Source organism: Leuciscus leuciscus (assembly GCF_965113295.1).
Source record: "Leuciscus leuciscus genome assembly, chromosome: 17".
In the NCBI taxonomy this organism is placed as follows: domain Eukaryota; kingdom Metazoa; phylum Chordata; class Actinopteri; order Cypriniformes; family Leuciscidae; genus Leuciscus; species Leuciscus leuciscus.
Window position 1 is genome coordinate 17,576,327 of NC_138741.1, and position 23,413 is coordinate 17,599,739.

The 23,413-nt window shown below is 38.3% G+C and overlaps 4 protein-coding genes across 7 annotated transcripts; 2 read left to right on the forward strand and 2 right to left on the reverse strand.

Moving 5' to 3' along the window:
- The first annotated feature begins 43 nt into the window (after positions 1-43).
- Positions 44-4,332, forward strand: zbtb8a (zinc finger and BTB domain containing 8A). The gene is made up of 4 exons (XM_082143093.1): positions 44-476; positions 1,438-2,261; positions 3,075-3,244; positions 3,515-4,332. Exons 1-4 carry the CDS (start codon positions 184-186, stop codon positions 3,836-3,838), a joined length of 1,611 nt encoding a protein of 536 aa, XP_081999219.1. The 5' UTR covers positions 44-183; the 3' UTR covers positions 3,839-4,332.
- A 514-nt stretch (positions 4,333-4,846) lies between these two features.
- hmgcl (3-hydroxy-3-methylglutaryl-CoA lyase) lies at positions 4,847-14,285 on the forward strand. Of its 2 annotated transcripts, XM_082143107.1 has the most exons (8): positions 4,847-5,001; positions 5,104-5,187; positions 5,569-5,676; positions 5,821-5,916; positions 6,487-6,635; positions 6,774-7,026; positions 8,676-8,801; positions 11,658-14,285. In XM_082143107.1, exons 1-8 carry the CDS (start codon positions 4,903-4,905, stop codon positions 11,757-11,759), a joined length of 1,017 nt encoding a protein of 338 aa, XP_081999233.1. In that variant the 5' UTR covers positions 4,847-4,902; the 3' UTR covers positions 11,760-14,285. The 2 variants fall into 2 exon arrangements, with proteins under 2 accessions (XP_081999233.1, XP_081999234.1); XM_082143108.1 differs by lacking the exons at positions 8,676-8,801; positions 11,658-14,285 and adding an exon at positions 7,198-7,882.
- On the reverse strand, positions 14,107-17,750 carry gjb3 (gap junction protein beta 3). 3 transcript variants are annotated; one of them, XM_082143112.1, is made up of 2 exons: positions 17,566-17,750; positions 14,107-16,108 (listed from the first exon to the last, which is right to left on the reverse strand). In XM_082143112.1, the coding sequence occupies exon 2, from the start codon at positions 16,046-16,048 to the stop codon at positions 15,116-15,118; it is 933 nt and encodes a 310-aa protein (XP_081999238.1). In that variant the 5' UTR covers positions 16,049-16,108; positions 17,566-17,750; the 3' UTR covers positions 14,107-15,115. The 3 variants fall into 3 exon arrangements, with proteins under 3 accessions (XP_081999238.1, XP_081999237.1, XP_081999236.1); XM_082143111.1 differs by having other exon boundaries at positions 14,107-16,112; XM_082143110.1 differs by having other exon boundaries at positions 14,107-16,102; positions 17,550-17,749.
- A 2,010-nt stretch (positions 17,751-19,760) lies between these two features.
- Positions 19,761-23,413, reverse strand: gjb10 (gap junction protein beta 10). Its single transcript, XM_082143119.1, has 2 exons — positions 23,258-23,413; positions 19,761-22,395 (listed from the first exon to the last, which is right to left on the reverse strand). The coding sequence occupies exon 2, from the start codon at positions 22,349-22,351 to the stop codon at positions 21,551-21,553; it is 801 nt and encodes a 266-aa protein (XP_081999245.1). The 5' UTR covers positions 22,352-22,395; positions 23,258-23,413; the 3' UTR covers positions 19,761-21,550.

A 23,413-nucleotide genomic window follows, 5' to 3' on the forward strand; every position in this document is an offset into this window, starting at 1 on the left:
TCTGGAAGGGGGTTACATTTTTACAGCAATTTTTTCAGCATTTAACTGATTGGTTATTGGTTTACCTGGAAGGTTTTTGTAACAAAACACAAAGTGTATGAAATTTAAACTAGTCCCCTATCAAATCACTGGCGCTGTTTCCTGGCTATGAGACGAGAGGGCCAACATAAGTGCTAAAAAAAAATGGGACATTTATTCATTTTAAGGCCAGAAGGCGTAAATGCATTGGTTTTGCTGTACGGGGGCGCGTGTGCTTTAAGCGGTTCTCCGGTCCCGGGCGCTCCGGACACCCACGTCAGCAAAACGTTTTTCCAGCACAAACGGGTTTCGGTCTTTCGGGCAAAGCAGGAAGTGAAAGCAGTTCGCCCTGATAACAAAAGCTGGACAAATACATCCAAAGTAGACAGAGAAATGGAGATGGTTTGTGAAAGTGGGACATGTCGACCGTACCGGAGTGCGGGTGACGCGGGGCATCTGTGAGTATTATGTTTAAAGAGACTGGGGGAAACGGTGCCCGGGTGAAGAGGGTGGGCGAAGGGGTCCAGCACGAGGCTCAGCGTCAACCCGCGGGGCGTCCGAGCTCAGGTAATGCGAAATATGAAAAAAAGGCGACGGTGTTGCAAAGCCGGGTGTTTTGCGTTTTAAGATCGAGCCTGAGGTCGGTTCGGTGGGCGGCTCTCCACGGACGATAGGGCTCCCGTCAGAAACCACCCCAATGCCTCTATTCCCTTATCTGACAGCTTTAATTCGTAATGAAATAACTGATATGTCTGGTTAATGTTTAAATGCCCTTTTTGTGAAGTACAGGCGTGTGTGTGCGCGTTATCTCAGGTATTATTTTATTCGGCGGGCGTTTTACACATAAAGGGCGAAGAGCACTTTAATCTCATAGCTAATTGACTTGTCGAGCGTTTTCTCGGTTGCTACGAATTCTATGGCTTTATATTAATTTGGTTATTTATTTATTTATGTCTTGACTTGCGGTGTAACCCAGTTTTGGTAGTGTGCGCGTGCTGCAAGGGGAGACGAATGATGGAGAGATTTTTTTTTTAACAGCAAGAACGTCCCCTAATTTTTCTTTATTGTAATTCTTTCAATGTCTTAAGCGTCAGTGTAAAACCCGCGTTTCTCGTCTTCTCTCCCTCTTTCTGTATTTCCTCCTTTTTTTCTCTCCCTGCTTCTCTCCCTTGTTACCCGATGCGCAAAGTCGGGTGTTGCCCCTTCCACAGCGAATGTACATGATTGACAGATGCGTAGTCCAATCAGAGAACAGTAGGCGGAGTCTCACTGCCTCCTTGTGAAATCGAATCGCTGCCATTACGTCACACAAAAGCACCCATACACGCTGCAGAAATAATGTAAAACTGAATAATGAGAAGTTAGGAAACACATTTTTTTATTTTCTTATTTCATTAAAGTTCTCACTTCTTTTTTCAGACCTGTTCACAAATGGACCAGTGCAGATATGTCAGCCATTCACCAGAGCTGTTTGCTAAAACAGCTGGACCAGCAGAGGCAGCAGGAGTTGTTCTGTGACTGCAACGTGCTGGTTGAGGGTCAGATTTTCCGTGCACACCGTAATGTCCTGTACGGCAGCAGTGGATATTTCAGGATGCTGCTGTCCCAGGGATCTAAAGACACTCTAGAGTCTGTAAGTGCTTCTTTTGATGTCTTCAGCCCTGATATCTTTGCCATCATCCTGGACTTCATTTACTCTGGTCAGCTGGAGCTCAACAGCTCTAATGTAATAGAAGTGATGTCAGCCGCCAGCTACCTGCAGATGAACGATGTAATTTCCTACTGCAAGGCCTTCATTAAATCTTTCCTTGAGATCAGTGCAAAAGAGGACGATGAGAATCGGTATTTGTGTCTGTCGGACAGCAGTCCGCTTCAGGACAGACGTGAGAACGTCATCGAGCAGTCCAACATGTGTGACGTCAGCATGAGCCCTCAGACCAGACTCTGGGATCAACAAGAGGATGAACAGCCGCAGGAAGAGTTCAGCGGAACCAGCCCGCAGCCGTCAGGGCTTCAGCTGAACTCTCCTCCGCAGTCCAGCCTGGAGGAGGAGCAGTACGGCTCTGGGCTCCCGGAACGCAGGAGAAGAGGAAGCAGGAAAAGAACCGCCACCAGTCGCTTGGTAACAGAAGACACTTCTCTCATTGACCTACAGGGGGTGGTGTCACACTGCTCGCAGAAAGCAGACGAGCTGTACGCCAACCTTCCGTCCATTGTTGGGGTAGTTGGGGTGTTCAATAAAGGTAATCACTGTTACACTGCCGTCTAGAAGTTTTATTCAGCAAGGATGCATGCATTCAATTAACCAAACATGACAGTAAATACTTTTACGTTGTTACAAAATAATCTATTTCAAATAAATGCTGTTCGTTTGAACGTTCTATTCATCAAATATTAAGCAGCACAACTGTTTGCAGCATTAATAATAAGAATTTTTTCTTGAACAACGAATCAGTATAGCCTATTAGAATGATTTCTGAAGGATCACGTGACACGTGATATATTTAAATAGAAACTGTGAAACTTTTTAAATTGTTGTAATATTTCACAATATTGCTGTTTTTACTGTGTTTTTATTATTATGATTAAATAAATGCAGTCTTGGTGTGCATAAAGACTTTAAAAACATTTAAAAAAAAAAGAATTTTAGAGAACCCCCAAAAATATATATAAATTATGTTTTATTCTTTACTATTTTACATAAATATAAAGTGTTTTTCTTGTTCTCCAGCAAGACTTTCTCTGCCTCCCACAGTGAAAGAGTCAAGTCATATTGCACAAATCTGTTTTGTAATTAGGAGCTATTCAAGGTTTTAATCAACAGCCAAAATCTGGACAGTAGCCTAGATAAAAATGCAAAACATTTCTCCTTTAGGCCGTTATCACACATTTTGCCCCTGATTCTTTCTTTATATCTCTATATTACGCAATGTTTCTGGACTTTCTGGGTAAACAAGAGATGATTATTTTTTTTTAAATAGGCTTTCAGATAGTTCTTTGATGTGGTGATGCGTGAAAGGGATCTGACAGTCAATGTCTCTCTCTCTCTTTCTCAGATTCCACTCCCTCTATGCGCTACAAATGTCCGTTCTGCACGCACACAGTAAAGAGGAAGGCAGACTTGAAGCGTCATCTCCGCTGTCACACAGGTGAGCGTCCGTATCCCTGTCAGGCCTGCAGCAAACGTTTCACTCGCCTGGAACACCTGCGCAGCCATTTTGAGACGGTGAGAAACACTAAGCTTCACACATGTCCGGTTCATTAACACCTCCACAGGCTGTACACATCCATATGCTACTGCTGGTCATTAATTCATCATATCTTGTACTTCCTTCGTGATCATATTAAGTCAGGGTTGAATTCAGTCAAATGTAATAGATGCGATTATATATAATTGTATATGTTTTTCAGTCTGTTAAACAAAAGAAAAATGATATTGATGTGAGATAGATAGATCTAAACATCCACTCTCCTTTTTAACACTTGTGTTACACAGATTCATCAGGCCCGTAAGCTGGTGTGCAGGAAGTGCAAACGCCATGTAACCGAAGTCAATGGTAGAGTGGTAAGCGAGGGAACCCGCAAATACAGGCTGTGCGACGTTTGCATTCAGGAAAGCGGCTACAGTGAGTTAATCACAGATGGAACTGATGAAAATGAGGAGAAGGAAGGCCTGTTATTGGGTGTGGAAGAGAACATGAGTGACAACAGGCAAATTACATGGGTCATGGACGACGATGACCTCGCGGAAGATTCTGGAGCAGATCTCATTATCCAGGAAGTGGAGGACAGTGATGAGGAAGCCAGTGGAAAGTGCTGATATGTTTGTGTGTGTGAGGGTGAATGGGTAAGAGCTGTCGTCTTGGCAGTTTAATATCCGTTAATGTTTCTCTTAATTTCATAAGGGAAATGATTGTGCGTTTTTGTACAAATAAAAATACTTTCTCATTACAAATCTAAAGTATTTAAGTATCTAAAGTTTTTATAAAAGTACAAGTATATTTCTGTAATTTAAAGTATATTTAGTTTATTTCAAAAAAGGCATTTATGGGCAATGTGGTAATTCAATTTAGATCCAAGGCTGACACACTGGGATTTTTCTTTAATTCAAAATGAAAAATTCTGTGATTTCAATCTTTCATACTGCCAAGGTTTACATTTATCATTGTATATACTATGCTGCATGGAGTCCACATGACCTACTTTGTGTAATGTGTAACAGACTCATTTATTTATTTATATCGCAACAAGTTATTTGTTATCAGTCACAGGCTCAACTTAAACATTGTCTAAATAAAATATTGTATGTATGAATGTATGCGTTTCTGTTTGATTCTGGAAATATCATCTTTGCAATTTGTCTTATTTTGACATGACAATTATTTGCTTTGATTATTTAATTTTAGACTAAAGAAATGTATTTTATACATGCAGTGTGTGTAAGAATCATCATTTACATTTAACCAGAATAAAACGCAGTAAATTTTCTCATTCTACATTTATACTATAATGTAACAAAAACTTTTTGGGCAAACAAGAAAACATTTAGCTCTCGAAATCTGATCCCGAATTATCCAGTAGCACTTCAATGCAGAACACGAGATCCGGGGGGCGGAGTTGGATCCAGATAAAGGGGTGGAGATTGGTAGGTTTAGGGGTGGGTTTAGGGATTAAGGGGTGGAGATGGGTAGGTTTAGGGGTAGGTTTAGGGATCAGGGGGTGGAGATGGGTAGGTTTAGGTATATGTAAGGTGGGAGGAGTTGGATCTAGATCCGACTCCTCCCCGTGGATTTCATGTTCTGCAGTGAGGACCATCTCGAATTATCGCGAGACCTAAATTCATATATGGCGTCATGACGTCAGGGCTAATGGGGGCGTGTGAAGATGGCGGCGCTTATGATGAGAGTTGGTCCTGGTTCGTTCGCTTCTGGTCGGGTTCACCGACCTGCTCTGCACTCCTTTGCCGCCGTCGTGCTCAGATCCGTAAGTTTTTATTTGCTGCTCTGAATGTGACGATGTTATGTGGTTTGTGTTTGCCCTTTTGTGTGCATGTTTGTCTATTTTTTTGCGTGTGTGATTTGACAGGTCAGTGTGTCTGCCACTCAGTCATTCCCAGAGAGGGTTAAGATTGTGGAGGTTGGACCCCGAGATGGACTCCAGAATGAGAAGGTGAAGATAATTTTGTTTATTAATCCGCCTGCATCAAAATCCAACATGACAATGTGCAATGTGGTTAACGTTATCACTTCTGTTTTGAGTTTACCAACTGTCAAACACTGGTGTCTCAAAGTAAATCAAGTCAGTCTTGCAAATATCATGGAATTTCAAAGGTATAGTTAGGTATAGACATTTTGATTCCCTTTAATATATATATATATATATATATATATATATATATATATATATAATATTATTTGTATTATTTATATTATTTATTTTTAATTATTTGTTTAAAAACATTTTCAAGTTCATGGAAATGTATTAGTGTGAGAAGTTCTGGGAACCATGTGATGTTAAATAGAGGAGATATGTAATTTCTGCGTCCATCAGACCATCGTTCCCACTGAAGTGAAGATCCGTCTGATTGATATGCTCTCTGAGGCGGGACTTCCTGTCATTGAGGCCACAAGTTTTGTTTCACCTAAATGGGTCCCTCAGGTGAGATAAAGCACTACAGCACACACCAATGAAGCATGCAAACATTACATTAATAGACCTGCACAACATAAAACGCAATAAAATAGCGAATTATGAGAGGATCTTTGATGTAACCATTGAAGTTTGGCTGCATTTGATTTGTAGATGGCTGATCAGGAGGAAGTGATGCGTGGTCTCCACAAGAAACCTGGTGTGAATTACCCCGTTCTAACCCCTAATCTGAAAGGATTTCAGGCTGCAGTGAGTGAATAACAGCAGACTGTCATGTGCTAGTGCTTTACAACATATATGTTTATACTATCATTAAAAAGATTTCGGTCAGTAAGATTAAATAGAAGTAAACTAGATTTAACAGAATTAATACTTTTATTCAGTAAGGATGAATGAAATTGATCAAAAGTGACAGCAAAGATTTTTACATTGTTACAAAAAAGATTATTTCAAATAAATGGTGTTCTTTTGAACTTTCTGTTTTTCTAAGAATCCTGGGGGAAATGTATCATGGTTTCTACAAAAAATATTAATCAGTAAACTGTTAACAACATTAAACTGTTTACAACATTGATAATAATAAGAAATGCTTCTTGAGCACCAAAGTCATTAGGATGATTGATGAAGGATCATGAGACACTAAAGACTGGAGCAATGATGCTCAAAATTCAGCCTTGCTTTCACAGGAATAAATTACATTTTAAAACGTATTAAAATAGAAAACAGTGATTTTAAATGGTTGTACTGTTGCAGTGTACAGTTTCTTCTGTATTTCTGATATATATCATTTTCATATATCTCATATAACTTTTATCTCAGGTGAAGGCTGGTGCAAAAGAGGTGGCAATATTTGGTGCTGCATCTGAGCTTTTCAGCAAGAAGAACATAAACTGTTCAGTGGATGAGAGTCTCGTGCGCTTTGAGGAGGTGATGAGAGCGGCCAAACAAGAGGGAGTTCCTGTGAGAGGGTAAGACAAATGCGGATTGCACAGTTCGTCTCACTTATGTATTTTTTTATTATTTTTTTTTCATAACCAAGTGTGCAAAAAGTTAAGATTACTGTGCTCTTATTGTTGAAAAATCCTATTTTTCTCTGTTTTTCCAAGCTATGTGTCGTGTGTGCTCGGTTGTCCATATGAAGGGAAGGTATCGCCAAACAAAGTGGCAGAGGTTGCTAAGCGACTCTATTCCATGGGGTGCTATGAGATTTCACTTGGCGATACCATCGGAGTAGGCACTCCAGGTGGCATGTCGGCGATGTTGAATGCTGTGAAGAAAGAGGTTCCTGTGGAGGCTTTAGCAGTTCATTGTCATGACACTTATGGACAAGCACTTGCTAACATACTTGTGGCATTACAGGTGAGTGAGTCAGAGGGTGTGTGGAATCATGCCCATTGCCCAGTGTCTGTCTGTCATGACTGATATTTTTTACTAGATTTCTATTGTTTTATTGTATTCGCCCCTTTGGGCTTGGGCCCTCTGTAGCGCACTCCTTTTCACCTACAGTAACCAAACTTCATGCACTTATAGATCGGGCCAAGCAACTTTCACTCTCATAGTCATACGCCAGCCAAACAGGAAGTCGGCTATTATGGGTTGTTTGAAAAACGCATGCTCTGGAATTTGATAAACTCCTCCTAGGGGATTCATACAATGGCCACCAATCTTGGTAAGCGTGAAGCCAAGACATTGATGCAAAATTGCTAGCTGATTTTTTTTATATCTCGAACGGTTAGGCGAAAAAAGGAAACAGGAAATGTGTTATAACTTATGCGTACATTGATTTTAATGAAACTTCAGTTGTGTGTTCGTTGTAGGAGACCGATCACATGGATGTGACTATTGTGATTCAAAGTCATAGTGCCACCAACTGGCAGGAGGAAGTGTGTCACTTTCAAATTGCTTTGAAATCACCCTCTGTGATTACCTACAGTCCCTAAACTCGGTATATATATTGTTCTTACCAAGCCGGACAACTTTTTAATTTACAGTCATTAGCTCCGACCAACAGGAAGTCAGATATTTTTGTTTGGATGTGGATTTTTTTAATCAAGCTCTTAATTTTTTAACTACTGCACCAAAGGGCTTCATACAATTTACACCAAACTTTCTTAACATGATGCCAATATATTGAAGATGCTAAATTGCGAACGTGTGTTGGGTATTGTTAGATTTTGGTGTATTTGGCCGAGCAGTGGTTTGGGTGGCTCGCCAATGTATTAGATTTCTCCACTACATAAAATAAGTAAGCTTGACCAGAGTTCTTGTGGGGAGAAGAATTTATTGAAGGTTTGTAGTGTAGCAGTCCTTCAGCAGCAATGTTAGCATGTCGCCCTTCAGCAATCTTAACCCAAAGTTCTGTTTGTGAGACAGAACTTTATACATGAAGACATAGCCTATGGGCTACAAACAATAGAAACCTGTTAGGACCTCCCACAGGAGATCGATCTAACTTGCTAATCCACTCTGAGCAATGCTGATTCTTTTTATTCATTCACACCAATCAGTTTCTATGGGCCATACATCTGAATGGGCCATTCATCTGTATGGGCCATTTGGCACACACCTTTGCAGACACAGACAGAGTGGATTACATCTGATACACAGTCACAATGTAAATTAATCTGATGACTGAAAATACAAATATCGTTCAGTATCTTGAACAAAGTTGAAATGGCGAGGGATTAAATTAATGACAAATGGGAAACTGGAAGAGTCCTGTATCTTCTAAATAATTCATTATACACCATTTATTTTCTAAATAAAATATTACAAATAAAAAAAAACACATTTTATTCTTTCTTTTTTTTATAATTAATGCATTATGCGTGCGTGCGGGATGACGGTGGTGTCAGGGCTTGGGTCCGTCCTCGATGCTTGCAGCTATAATTGTCTATTGAGACCTGCTCTTTGCGTACATACCGTGCATTCTGTCATTTTTCACATTCTTAAAATGAGAAACTGCTTTTTAAATACAACACACATTTGTTTCCTACAATCTATTCTAGAATGGGGTAAGTGTCGTGGACTCATCTGTTGCAGGGCTAGGCGGCTGCCCTTATGCCCAGGGCGCTTCTGGGAATGTTGCAACTGAAGATGTGGTCTATATGCTGCACGGACTGGGAATCCACACTGTAAGTCCAACACGACTGTGTCTGTACTTATTCTTTCTGTCAATTTTTCTGTCATCTGGGTCATTTTTATTTTTGAAAGTTCTGGTCTGTAAATGTATCATCTTACTAGCCCTACCCAAAACAACTTGGTTTTGATAGGTGATGTTACACCTAATGACTGATTTTGCTGGATGATTGTGTATCTTCTTAATTGGGGCTTTCTGTAAAGTACTCCACCCTTCAAAAGTTTGGGGTCAGTAAGATTTTATGTTTTGGAAAGAAGTCTCTTATGCTCACCAAGGCTGCATTTATTTGATCAGTAGTTATCAGTGATGCGCGGGTTGATCCGAAATGAGCGGGTGCCTGCGGTCACCCGCGGTTACCCGCGGTTACGAGTCATCCACAAATATTTTTAATGATATTCGGGTCGCGGTCGGTCGGGTCGTTTGAAATAAAGATGCCAATTAAACCTTTGTAATTTATATAGTACTAGAGAGCATATGAGCGGAGTGGAGCGGTGAGAATCTCCGCTCATCGCTCACGGAACTGTCCACCCCTCCGCTCCCCCGCTCAAAGCTACATCAGGCCGCTCCGCTCAAATCGCCCCCCGCTCGCTCCAAAAAAGGAAAAAAAATCTACATGTAGCCTATATCACTGTAGCTTAGACCACAGCCTTACCTCCTAAAGAACTAATGAGCAACAACAACATTTTTCAAATAGAAATGTTTTATTTCAAATTAAAAATTAGGCCTATGTAAGAAGGAATATAGCCTACACAAAGTCCTGTAAAATTAAACGAATAAATGGGCCTAATAATATAAATAACAATTATATAAACAAAAATATAGCCTACATAAAAATTTTAAAAGTAAATTTACTATTAGGCCAGAATTTTGATAAGTTAACTTTTGCGCAACGCGCACGATTAAAATTGAAATGGGCGTATATCCATTGTAGCCTACACACAAACTGTTGTAAAATATAACGAATAAATGGGCCTAATAATATAAATAAAATGTATATAAACAAAAATATAAAAAAATATACATAAACGTTTTATAAGAAACGTAAAAAAGTAAAAAAAAAAAAAAAAAGTTTAAAAGTAGGCTAAATTAACTATTAGGCCAACATTCTTATAACTGAACTTTTGCGCAGCGCGCAGGATTAAAATTTAAATGGGCTTGTATCAATTGTTTGAATATTACGCTATATTTAATTTACACTTTGTTACAAGTTACCGTAGGCCTATTCAATTTGCTAACGTTTTGCTTTCTTCCCAGCGTGTTCACATAGCACACTGCATGTTTTCGAGAGATGTCTTTTTAGATTCCAAAATGAATCTTTACTGACTGAAACGATGTCTCCACATTCGTTTTCTTCTACCACATTATAGTTAGTTTTATATTATAGTACACCTGTATGACTTCTTATTTTCCTTTTTGAAGTAGCCTACTCTTTGAACTCCATTATTGAGCCGAGTTTTGACTGAAAATAGAATCCATCTTGCAGTCATCAACAGTAGACTGAGTCAGGCTCGCTCCCGCTCGCTCCCGCTCCACTCCGCTCACATGCAATTTTCTATGAAATACATAGGCCTACACTTTATTGGCTGAATAACTGGCGCGAAGATGACGCACGAGCTCAGTCTGCAGGTAGAGATGGAGGCGGCAAGAGAAAAGGTGAAGACTGGGGAGTGGAAGCTCCGCAAATACACAAACAGAAAGAGCAAAGTGTGGGAGACATTTGCCGAAATAATGAAAGATGATGACCAAAGTGCTGGCTTTGTCATGTGTACTTCTTGCTATGCATTTACTACTTTTAAAAAATGCGGGCCAGGAAGCGGGTCGGGTACAATATTTTCTTCTTTTTTTTTTTGCGGTCCGAGTTGCGGGCGGGTTAGTTGAAAACGTCGGTCGGGTGCGGATTGTTTATACATTGACCCGCGCATCACTGGTAGTTATACCATATAGGAGTATAAGGTAATTATCAGCTTCAGAAAGAAAAAAGTTTACAAAACTAAACATTAATTAAACAAATTGTTCTGCCTCTGCTTTTGATTTTAGTAATCATTTAGAGAACCTTAAAATTAGGGACCTGTAAAATCAGCAGCCAATCAATGCATACTGGCATTAGTCATGTGACATTCTTCATGACAATCTGAACTTTGGTTCACAGTCACACTGCGCAATTTTGGCCACGATTTTGTGCAAATTTTGTAAATCCTACAAATTATTTTGACATGTTTACCGACAGCCGATTAATGACCATTGCCAGAATTTCATCTGAGGTGAAATTTGATTGCAGTGTCAGAAGATTTGAAACACAGTCCTGTAATGTGATTTCTACCACAACCATCAAAACTATAGGAGCACAGAACCTAATGATGCAATTAGTGATACAACAAACCACCACTTGCTCCACACACATCGTCTTCGTTTTTTACCTTTTCAAGAGAAGCCATGATCAAAAAGCTAGAGATGTTTTTTGTTTGCCAGCCAACATTTCAATCCCGCATGTAATTCAGCTCACTTCACGGATGTAAAACCCCCTACGAGTCTTCTTGCGTGCATCCCTTTTCAACACATCTTGACTGCCATACAATCTGACATTGATTAATTAACTGAGATCCCACAGTGTGACATGGCTTACAGCGGGGATCATGTTCATACAGTCTGACAAGCAACAGTCATAAAGGACTATTGTAAATCGTACTGTGTGCATCTGGCTTAAAATGGGGACTGAGAATTGTCATGAAATGTTATGAAAAAATGTAATATGTCAGAAAAATATCTTTGCTTACATGAAGCTCTGGATAAAAAAAAAAAAATTTTTTAAACAATTATACCACTCATTCAGGTTGTTGTTTCTGTGTTTCAGGGAGTGGACTTGCCCAAACTGTTGGACGCTGGTTCATACATCTGTCATTCACTTAACAGAAGAACTAATTCAAAAGTTGCTCAGGCCTCCTGCAAACTCTGAAGTCTTTCTTCTCTTCTTATTGATCGTAGTCTGGGTTCACTCTTGTGGAGGTCACACTGTGTTATCCCATAGTATGCAGTGAAGCCTCTTATTTTACAGCATATTTAAAATAAGTATCTCTAATCACAGTGGAATTAGACTCTAGGGATGAGCACATCCGTTCTCTATAGTGAATGTGGGAATTAGTCTGGTGGTGAAAAAGGACGCTCGTGAACTTGTATCACCTAATATTCACAACCAGACAGACCAAAAATGTTCTATTGTGCCTTGATAACTGATGACAGGCAATCAGTAAATACAGAGTTGTTTTTATTTCTAATAAATTAATTTAATGTTTTATGTACTGCTGAAGTAAGATCAATTTATGATGCCTAAAGGCAATAAATGCTAGAGAGGGATCTAATTTTACTTTCCAGAATATCATATAGGTGCAAATATCTTGATAGTTAGACTGCATCACATTACTAATGTTGATTAGTATTATAACTAATGCCTCATGGAATGAGGCGTCACACATGGTTTTATGTCTAACATCCCCAGATATGTGTCTGCGAATGCCAATTTTGGCTAATTTTGAAACGGAAGTATCTGTTATTACCAGTAAAATGCATTACAACACTGGTAGTCATAACAAACCCATTAAAATGAAAAGACTCTCGGGGAGTGGAATTGATGCACAATTATGATAACTGATTACTGATTAATTCTGTTCCTCTCCAGGAAAAGACTTGAATAGTTTGAGGAAAATGTTTGAAGAAAAATCCCTTTACAAAAGCAGCGTGTTTGTTACAGGCAGAAATCAAGCGGAAGCTCTTCAGGCTTGTTTATTGCCTGTAGATTTTTAGACATGTCTTGTGGGTGAAACGGCTTATTATTGTTTCTCTTTGTGTTGTTAAATGACATTGTGTGATTTTATTACATTTTTTGGTCCACAATTTATGATGTTTAATTGATGTAATTAATTTGATTGATTAAAGACAAGATAATAAAAAAAGTGAATGAGTCCTTATGCAATGTGGCAAACTTATCTTTAGACTAAAAAACCGGTTAGGCTGACAGCTGAACTCTGTTTACAACTGTGACAAACAAAAAACTGGAATCAACTTGCTGGTTAGGCTGACGGGCAGCTGAACTCTTGTTACAATTGTAACAAACTGGAATCTTCTTGCCAAGAGGAAAGAATGTACCTATCTGTTGAAGGCTCATGAACTGGATCAACAACTCTTGGACATTTACGCGTTTTGTTTGACATCATACACACACCCTCAAAAACATTTTTTGCAGTTCATGTAAGGACTTAGGTTTGATGAGTTCATCAGCAGTGAAACCTTGATCAAGTAGTTCTTGTACTTTCATCAGTAAGTGGCGTCTGGTAAATGTATGGCTGAGGGCTGCATATACATGTGATTATTCTGAAGAATGACTTTATAAAAAAAAGTTCTCTATATGAAACAAATTTGTCATTTGTCCAAACATTCATAATAAAGGTACCTATAAATTGGGTAGATATTATATGTTCCAGTGATTTTGATCCATCAAGATTCTGACTTTTAGAGCAAGTAAACTTTTTTTTAAAGCAGTCAATACTAAAATACAGAAACCAGTAATTTTGTGAAATTTTATTACAATTTAAAATCGCTTTGAATATTTTAAAATGTAATTTATTCCTGTGATGCAAAGCTGAATTTTCAGCATCATTACTTCAGTCTTCAGTGTCACATGATCTTTCAGAAATCATTCTGATATGCTGATTTGGTGTTGAAAATAATATTTTAAAAATATTTGAGAGGAAACCCTGATCCATTTTTCAGGATTCTTTGATGAGTAAAATGTTCAAAAGAACAGCATTTATTTGAAATATTTTGTATAGTTTTTTTCTCTATCCATAGGCTATAGTTAATGTATTATTGTGGTTTGATCAATTTAATGCGTCTTTGCTGAATAACAGTATTATTTTTTTATTTTTTATCTTACTGACCCTAAACATTTGAATGCTATTTTAAATAGATCATCATAAATGTATTACTATTACAGTGAGTTCCCATTTTATAATGTGCAACTTCTGACAAAGAATAATGAATAACAATGTTCATGTTCTGTGAAAGTGAATTGAAGTTGTTTATCCACTTCCTTTATTGTTTCCTCTTTGATTCAAATGTCTGTTCATGATTTAAGCTATTGCAATTTCACACTGTTAATCTTTTAAAAATGTGACAAAATGGTTTTTTTATATACTTTATTTACAGAGCATCAAAATGAATAAACTTTCAAAACTTCCTCAATTTACAAAATCATCTCATATTGTCATAAAAGCTATTTAAACAATAACCTGAAGATATTTCATAAAATATGTCAGTGCATTGATTTATTTTTATTTTTATACAAAGGCAGGGTATGCAGCATGAAACATCTCAGCTAAAATATGTAACACGATCATAACAGCAAGTCTGAACAAACTCAGATTCTTACAAATGCTTGCCAAGTATAGATCAGAAGAGGTTAGTCCAGAGTCTTTTACAACAAATAGTAGAAGAAAAACTTTCCATTGTTGTCCATCTTTAGACACTGGTTTATTTTATATACCACTCATTTTTCCAGCATAAGAATTTGAGTTCAGATCAAGTTCAGGAGTGTTAGCACATAAACATCAACTATGATCTCTCTGAAACTGTGATAGTAAAAACAGCTTCAACTATGAAACTTGATTCTGATCTTTGGTACAAATCCAGGACATTGAGAAACGATACATTGTAAACAATCAATGACCCATGAGCTATTTTCATTACATCTCACATACAATGGAACTACTCTTCCTCCTATCATTCTTTGTGCGTGTGAAGGCGGAGGTGGGTTTTGAAAGGTGTGTTCTCCATGAATGTCTTTCTGGTTATTTGATGACTCTTTTTGCTTTTTCATGAGTTTTCACCTTTGTTCTTTCTAAGAAATGAATGAGAAGAAAAGGAATGCTTTCGTCAGCACTAGTTCTTAAGATCATGGTGATAATGCAATCATCTGAGCTGGCATCGAAGCCGTTGCCAACGGCTACTAGGAACTAGGCAGTTGCTACAGGAACTAGGCAGTTATTCCAGGTTTGAACCCAGGTAGCAGTGAAATCACAATACTGATTAATCCCCACTTCGCCATATAGGCAAAACACTTAATCCCTGCTATTTTCAAGGGAAATGTATCTGGCATACAGAATTTCAGGAACCTTCTGCAAAATGACAAACACCCAAGACTGGCAGTTCAAAAGGTCTTGATGGACAATGAAAGACTTTGGGACTGTCCAGAACTTCAAAGCCTATTTTATACCTCTGGGTGACTTTGTAAATACTTGACGCAGAGGGAAATGTTCTTTAGAGGATATCAGACTGTATCTTGTACATAGGTACTGAGAGATTTGGAGCAGAAGCTCTCATGTCCACGCTCAACCTGTAGGCTGGCTTAAATGTTGGCTTGAGTTCAGATTTAAACTGTGGTTTAGACCCAGGTTTATACTCAGACTTAAAGTCTGGTTTAGACTCCGTCTTATACTGGGGTTTGCTGTCCAACTCATGCATAGGAAGGGTGCAGTTGCTGTCCTCGTCTCGGTATCGTCCATCAAGCGGTGTGCTACTTCTGTGGGGTCTCTTAAACTTTTTGGCACAGCGAATGACTCGTTTGGAGATCAAATAGATGATCTCACAGACACTGAGCACTATGCAGAGTGCCGAAGCTCCGACCATGAAGTAGGTGAAGACTCTTTTCTCAGTGGGTCGGCCAATGTAACAGTCCACAATGTTGGGACACGGCTGGACGTTACACTTCACCAGCCGTGGCAGGTAGAAACTGTCGTAGATGTGATGGAGGATGTACAAGAAGGTGATCTCGATGGCGGTCTTGACAAAAAGGCTGATCAGGTACGTCCACCACAGTCCACCGTGCTTCTTCCCCGTGTTGTCGTAGAGCTTGACTTTATCACCATGCTTCACACGGTACTTGCGTTCGCGCTCATCGCGGTACTTCACGTGCATGACGACCATCAACGACGGACAAGTGACGAAGATGAGCTGCAGAGCCCACAATCGGATGTGGGAAATGGGGAAGAAGTAGTCGTAGCAGACGTTCGAGCAGCCCGGCTGCTTGGTGTTGCAGTCAAAGTCCTTTTGCTCATCGCCCCAAACTTTCTCAGCTGCTACAACGTAAACCATCACTCTGAACACAAAAACCACAGAGAGCCAGATCCGGCCGAACGCGGTGGAGTATCTATTCACCCCACTGAGAAGGGCTTGAAAAGTCTTCCAGTCCATGGCTCAGAGCAAAGCACTCACGTCTCTGAATTTTTCCTCTGATCCTCTTCGACACTGAATCTGTCTGATAGAATAAAATCACAATGAGTGAACTCATTCAAAACAACGTATTGTAATAAAAAGAAATATGGTGGGATAGTTCAAGCTAAAATGACGTCAACATTTAGGCCTACTCGCCCTCCCAATATTCCAACACACTAAGGGCACTTTTGCACGACAATGATGTCCTAAAAACTCTTTTTTTACAAAAAAATCCTTTGCGTTTTATGTGTACAGACAACAACATTGTCAAAAACATCCCCATTCACACGGATCTGGGAAAACAACTAAAAACGCTATACTATTCATGCCAGGCCAGTAGTTGGCGATGTAAAGAATAACTATGCACCTGTAGTCTGAACACGTAATACGCATGATGCCACCATTTTCACAAAATTGTGTTTTTTGTACTTTACACAGAGTAATGCTTTAAAAAACGTGCACTTTGAAACCCGTTTTCAAAAGTTTGCATTTTCAGGCCCCCAAAACGCAGTTGCCGTGTACATGAACGGACAAAACACATACAATTTTTTCTGTTTTTAATTGAGAATGGTGTTTTGTAAACGGCCCCCAAAGGTATTTTTTAAAAGAATATCCAGGACACTCTTATAGGCTATAGCCTAGTTAATGGATTATTGTGTTGATTTTGGGAAAGAGGCCCTTAATGATTCATTCATGAATTGAACTCATTTGATTCTTGAATTCAACTCATTGACTCAATGATCTGATCACAGCAGGTCACTAGTAGGAGAATTAACAGTGAATAATGACTTAATTTTTAATCTGTTAGTCTTTTAATCTGTTAGTCACAGAATGCTATTGTATGACTTCAGAAGGCCAAATAGGCTACAGTTATGATACTTTTATGGTGCTCTTTTGTTATTTTGAAACTTGACAGACCCATACATTTTTTCCCTCAACAGAATGAATGTGCTTTAACATTTTATGATATTTTAAGTACGTACACATGTGTTGAATCTGCGGCTGATAGCCTATCTATTGTTGTTGTTTGTTTGTTTGTTTGTTTGTTTGTTTGTAAATTGTAGTCAAAGTATAACCAGTGCCACTCTCTTTCTCGCTACTTTAGGTCTAGAATTTATTTGCTATGGCTGTCGGCTGTTTTTAATTGTCATTCGCGGTTTTGTAACACTGATTTTAACAATATTTAGTTTTGTAAAGGTAGGCATTTTTTATTATAATAAGATCATTATAACAGCGCTTTTAAAGATAGATTTCACATTAAAAAAAAATCAACCGACTAAAATCGCAAGCGAAAGTTTCATTGCTATACTTTTAAAAAGTTCAACCACTTTGCCTTCAATTCCAGATGAAATAAATCGCTTTGATCAAGCAGAAATGAGGTAAATGAATATCATAAATATCAAGGTAAATGAACGGAAATTATAGTGATGACAACCTTTTTAGCGCAGATGATTGTCGACTGAACAAATTGAACAAAAACAAAGTTTACTACTTACGTTGGATGTTTCAGTCCTCTTATAATTCAACGGCTGTTAAACTCTTCTCCTCTCTTTCTTCCTTGTGGATCTGGTTTAGTTAACACGCCTCACTGAGGGTGGAGTTCAGTCTCCAGACTAGAGGACACAGCTCTACCATAAACCTCTTACTTTAAAGATATAGTATGCTAATTAAATACATAGCCTATATAATATATGTGTGTGTGCGTAAAATGCTCGTAAAACCATCACGCATTCCCGTGTATGATCTTAAATGTCCAATGTGGGAGCGTTGTTCTTATTCTGAAGTTACAGTGTCTAAAATCACTTGGTAATATGACACCATACCGTTTTTGTTTTTGTTATTGTTTTGCATAGCCTATTGTTAATATGATGATACTGCATTGTGTTTTGTGGGACAAATTGGAAACCCTTGCCTGTGAAGCCTAGTAACATTTTCCATCGTATTGCTCAATAAATAAGACTCCCTTTGTTTGGACAGCTCTGTCAACCAAACACTGCTTGTTAGTGGTTTGTGGAGTTGCCAACGTCTGCAGGCTTCTCTATGTTCAAACTTGTCCATGAATGTCTGTGCTCCCTAGTCACGTAAAGGACCACACCTCGTCCTGAACAATAGCTTTAGATGTTTTTTGACTTTTTATTGTTTTGTCAGACACCCTTTTAGTGTCGTGCTGAGAATTCGCTACTAATTGTCTTGGGTAATAATTGTTTATGTATTCCAAGCCACTCTTGCATTAGGTCTATGGTAAATCCTTGGCAAAAACCCTTCATTTGGTCATATCAATGTTATAGTTTAGCTGGTGGCGGGAGCCTAATGGTTAACGATTTGGGATGGTAATACAAAAGACTGGTGGTTTGATTCCCAGTAAACCAGAAGTTGAATTTTCCACAGGAAAAGTCTCTGTGGTTCTTTGTCATCAAAGCGAAGAGAAATTCTGTTCGGTCACACGTGTGAAGCCCTCTGACTCACTGCTAAAACATCCACAAGATGATGATTCATTCTCTGCCTCGGGCATAAAATAAGCTTTAGTTTTCAAAAAACTATCTATGATTTTGTTACAGGACTGCCAGTCTTCTGTTTAATGTGTTTTCAAAGTATTAAAGGAAATCATGCCTGCTTTGAGTAATTCAGGCCATGTGAGCTGTCTGAACTTGTTTGTTCAGCAAGAGGAAACATTATGAAACATTGCAGAAGAAACATTGAACCAGATCGGTCAGGTCTGTTTTAAAGTTTTAAAACTGGTTTACACTTGTTTATGTGGGGAAATGATTAACCTCATTTGGATTTGCATTTGTATACGGAATTGAACTTCTATATTAGATTTTTACCACCAAAAACATTAGTTAAACATGCACCAAGCTTGCTAAGCGCATATACAGAATATGTATGGTTAGCAAATGTTGGTATTTGTTAATTAAAGCATTAACGATGATGAAAAGAGATGGAGAGGAAGTAAAGGAAAAGCACAGTCAACAGGGAGTGGAATGTCGGTTGTGTTAAAAAAGGAAAGAGACTCGTTGGATTGGTTTCCACGCCTTAAGAACGTATGTGACTTACAAAACCTGCTTCAACATGAAGTTAACTACATCTACCCTACCCTTTCACTGTACAGGGGTTATGAAGATAACAAGAATAATAGAGAGAGACAGAATGGTACATTGGTTGTGAAAAAGGGAGGGACATTTTTTTGTGTTTTGGACAATTTTATCTACTGAAAGGTGTGGATACTGAATGGTGTTACAAGAATACAGTTGAAATACAAATACAAGTTACAAAACGGCCTTAAGGTTCATTTACGAAAAGTGGTTAGTTATTCCACAGTGTGACAGGCATTTACAAAATCTCTCTCTCTTTCTCTGTATATATATATATATATATATATATATACACACACACACACACACACATATATATATATATATATACATATACATACACACATATATATATATATATATATATACACACACACACCATCTCTCAATTGGCCATTTCTCTTTAGATTTGAAAATGTATATATACATATATACATATATATATATATATATACACATATATATATATATATATATATATATGAAGAATTATACTTTCCTTGAAAGTACATTAAAAATTAAACTAGATTTCTTTCTCATTCTGTCTTGCCATTTTGCAGCTTGATGCAGAAAATGAAATGTCACGTCGACACAGCACATGATGTTTATCTCTGTGTATTTTCATTCTTGCCATTTTTTTTGCTCCACAGCACACTCTCATGCAGAACAAGTTAAATCAAATCTGCGAACAGCAAAGTCACAGCTTTCATCTGCATCCTCTAAAGTCAGACATCACTGATTTAAATGGGCAAAAGACTGTAAGAAAATAAAAAGCAGATTTTAATGTACCTCAAATGTAAACAACTCTAAACACAGCAATGAGGAAAAAATCCTGAAAGGTGAGCATACAAACAGAGGAACCTCAGAGAATGTTTACTTTTATGGATACATGTTTATCATTGAATGAAGAACACACACAGGCTAAACAGCCTCTTTTGAATTTGCTCATCTTGGCAGTGTTGAAAGTCTTTATCAATAAATTCTTGAAATTTTAAATACTGCAAATTCTTGGAAGACATTAGGTTGAAGCACCACAGTTTATGCACACATTAGCATAAACACACACACACCAGCTAATATACAAAAAAATAATAACTCAGCAAAAATGACAAAATATTGAATAGTAATAATAAAAAATTAAATGCACAAATTTGTAAACAAACAAATTTACATAAAAATGTAAGTATAAATTAGGGTTCACTTTCTAGGTTTACAAAATAATGGATTTGGGGATGTATTTGTAAAAATGTGTTGAGTTTAACAGCATGTGCTTTATGTGATGACTGTAAATAGATGGAGAAGAAATGTAGACATCTTTGCATGCTGTTCTTACATCCAACAGAATAAAATCATTTTACAAGTAAAAGCCGATTGAAGATTATTATGGAAGCCTGTTTCCGCCTCAAAGAAAGAAATAGAAAAGGTAATTATGAGATGAGTTTAAACTAAAATAAGAAATAAAGTCACACTGTGAGTAAGAATTCTGATATTCAAAGGGATAGTCAACTAAAAAATTACTCAATAAAAAATGTATAAAAATGCAGTGATCATTTTACTCACTGCCATGTCATTCTAAATCTGTCTGACTTTCTTCTGTGGAAAACAAAAGATGTTTTGAAAAAAAAATCCTTTTTTGTTCATATAATGGAAGTCAATAGAGTGAAATGTGGTTTGGGATGCCATGTACCTTCATTATATGGACAAAAACATTTTAAACCTTCTGAAGTCTTTTATATTCTACAGAAGAAAGAAAGTCAAATGGGTTCAGAATGACATGAGGGTGAGTAAATAATGACAGATTGTTCAAATTGAGAAATATTAAGATGGAAACAGGTTTTCATTGATAATGGCCTTTTTTTGTTTCCTGCAAAAAAACACGAAAACAAAAATGAGTACAATTGAACAATTATTCAAATATGTGAGCGGAAGATTGCTTTAGCATCATTTGCAGTCACGTTTTGCTTGATAGTGTCAATTGAAAAACTGACAAATATGTAGTAATTAATAGTAATTACTATTAATCTGGTCTTATACCAAATATTTTGTATTAGCTATTTGATCAAAGTGCCCGTTGGTGTTCTGGAGCTTGGCCTAACAGAAGCCACACCACACCCAAAACCCTGAACTGACTTGCTTAAGTCAGACTAAAGACAGTGACATCCTGAATGATGGCGTTTTGACCCATATAAACTTTTCAAATATACAATGTTGTTTAGCAGGCCACAACTTTTTTTTTCCAGCAAAAAGATCCAGTGGATATAGGGTAAGCAACAAGCAGCTTCCTCTATTGCCAACCGTCTATTGAGTTCACATTGTGGTGAACGTGAAGAACATTTTCCATCTCTTGGAGTCCCACATTGGACCAAAGTATTTTATCTTCACGTTTTCTTTAGGATGATGAGATGACCACACTGTATGCTGGCGCTGGCTGGTCATTCCTCACCAGTCTCTTGCTGTTTGTCTCTAAAAGGGTATTTGAGCCCCTCATGTTTGCAATGGACCTTGCCTTGTTTACCTGCCGTGACCCTTGCACCCTGTGGACACACTCAAAGCAGCGTTTGCCCACCAGGTAGAGCGTCTCGATGAGCGAGAGAAGGATGCACACCAGACTTGACACCACCATGAAGATGGTGAATATTCGTTTCTCTGTGGGCCGAGAGATGAAGCAGTCGACCACGTTGGGGCAGGGAGACTCAGAACACTTCACCATAGTGGGGAAGTCATAGCCCTCATAGATGTGATATAGCAGATACACGAAGGTCATATCCACTCCTATCTTAAATACCAGCGAGAGGACGTACGTCCACCAAAGACCACCGCGCTTCTTTCCGGTGTTGATGTACAACCGCTGACAGTCGTCACCGTATTTCAGGAGGTGCTTGCGTTCGCGTTCGTCGCGGTACGCCACATGCAGGACCACGAGGAATGACGGGCAGGTGACGAAGATGAGCTGCAGCGCCCACAGTCGTATGTGGGACACCGGGAAGAAGTGGTCGTAGCAGACGTTGTGGCAGCCAGGCTGAGCAGTGTTACACGCAAAGTCTTTCTGCTCGTCGCCCCACACCTTCTCTGCAGCAACAACGAAGACCATGATCCTGAAAAGGAAGACTATGGACAGCCAGACACGACCGAACGCGGTGGAGTACTTGTTGACCCCGCTCAGGAGACCCTGAAGAAAAGCCCAATTCATGGCACCTGCGAGCGATCAGGTTTTCTCACCTGAATACCTCTCACCTGGAAGGGAGGGGTGCAGAGAGAGAGAGAAAGGGAGAGAGTTACACAAAACATCTCAAAGAAACTTGCCGTTACCACACATTACAATTTACATTTTACAATTTACAATTTACAATCTACACATCATCTGTGATAATTCAAAGTTTGATATTAAAGCAGGGGGTCTTTAATCTTTTAGAAAGTTATATGTAAACAAGTTATATTGTATGAAACTGAGTGTTGAATTTGAAGGCAGGCTTATAATAACAAGCAGTACCTTATTAATACATTTACTTACTTTATGTCGCTTTCAAAGCTTTTAAAGTAATTGCTAGTGATGTACAGTCATTTATATTACTATATAATGATACTAAATACAACTGAATGAAGGAGGCGCAATAAGCATTTATCTAAACTTTCACTTAAGCAGCGTTTGCCCACCAAAAAAAAGTTCACTTAACATTGCATGCTTTATGTCTTTTATCAAAAAAATTGTTTATTCTAATAATTGTTTTATCATAACTAAGACAATATTTAGGTTAAAAAAAAAAATCCCCTTGTGTTTTCACTATTCAGGCAAGTAGCCTAGTTTAGAAATGCCTTTTTATTTCCAATTTATAGGATGCGGTTAAACGGAATAAATATATTGAGACGGGTAACTTATTATAATGATGTGTAGCTATATTGTGCACAATCGCCGAACATTTTAAACTGTCGACTCGGTTCACAAATAGGCTATGTATCTACAAAAGCCATCTTCAAAAGTTTTTGACTGTTTAAAAAAACTTACGGAATGTGTAGATGAGACTTGATAATCTTTATATATTAACACCAAATGCAATAGTAAAACAAGCAAACGGAGGATTATTTAGTGTATACTTACAGTCTGAGGATTCACAGTCGTCTACACTGTAGGCGCCGTGATTGTGTTCTACAGGGTCGGGCTGGCGAACTGCGGGCGTTAAACCAAACACAACCGTGGCACGTGTGATGAAGACTGAACACATCGACGCCACCTAGTGGAGAACATCATGAGCGA

Bases quoted from the DNA above. Each gene is read 5' to 3' on its own strand.
- gjb10 (XM_082143119.1), bottom strand. From the start codon at position 22,351: ATGAATTGGGCTTTTCTTCAGGGTCTCCTGAGCGGGGTCAACAAGTAC.
- gjb3 (XM_082143112.1), bottom strand. From the start codon at position 16,048: ATGGACTGGAAGACTTTTCAAGCCCTTCTCAGTGGGGTGAATAGATAC.
- hmgcl (XM_082143107.1), top strand. From the start codon at position 4,903: ATGGCGGCGCTTATGATGAGAGTTGGTCCTGGTTCGTTCGCTTCTGGT. The intron at 5,002-5,103 runs GTAAGTTTTTAT...GTGATTTGACAG, and splicing joins CCGCCGTCGTGCTCAGATCC to GTCAGTGTGTCTGCCACTCA. The intron at 8,802-11,657 runs GTAAGTCCAACA...TCTGTGTTTCAG, and splicing joins ACGGACTGGGAATCCACACT to GGAGTGGACTTGCCCAAACT.
- zbtb8a (XM_082143093.1), top strand. From the start codon at position 184: ATGGGACATTTATTCATTTTAAGGCCAGAAGGCGTAAATGCATTGGTT. The intron at 477-1,437 runs GTGAGTATTATG...TTCTTTTTTCAG, and splicing joins GCGGGTGACGCGGGGCATCT to ACCTGTTCACAAATGGACCA. The intron at 3,245-3,514 runs GTGAGAAACACT...TGTGTTACACAG, and splicing joins TGCGCAGCCATTTTGAGACG to ATTCATCAGGCCCGTAAGCT.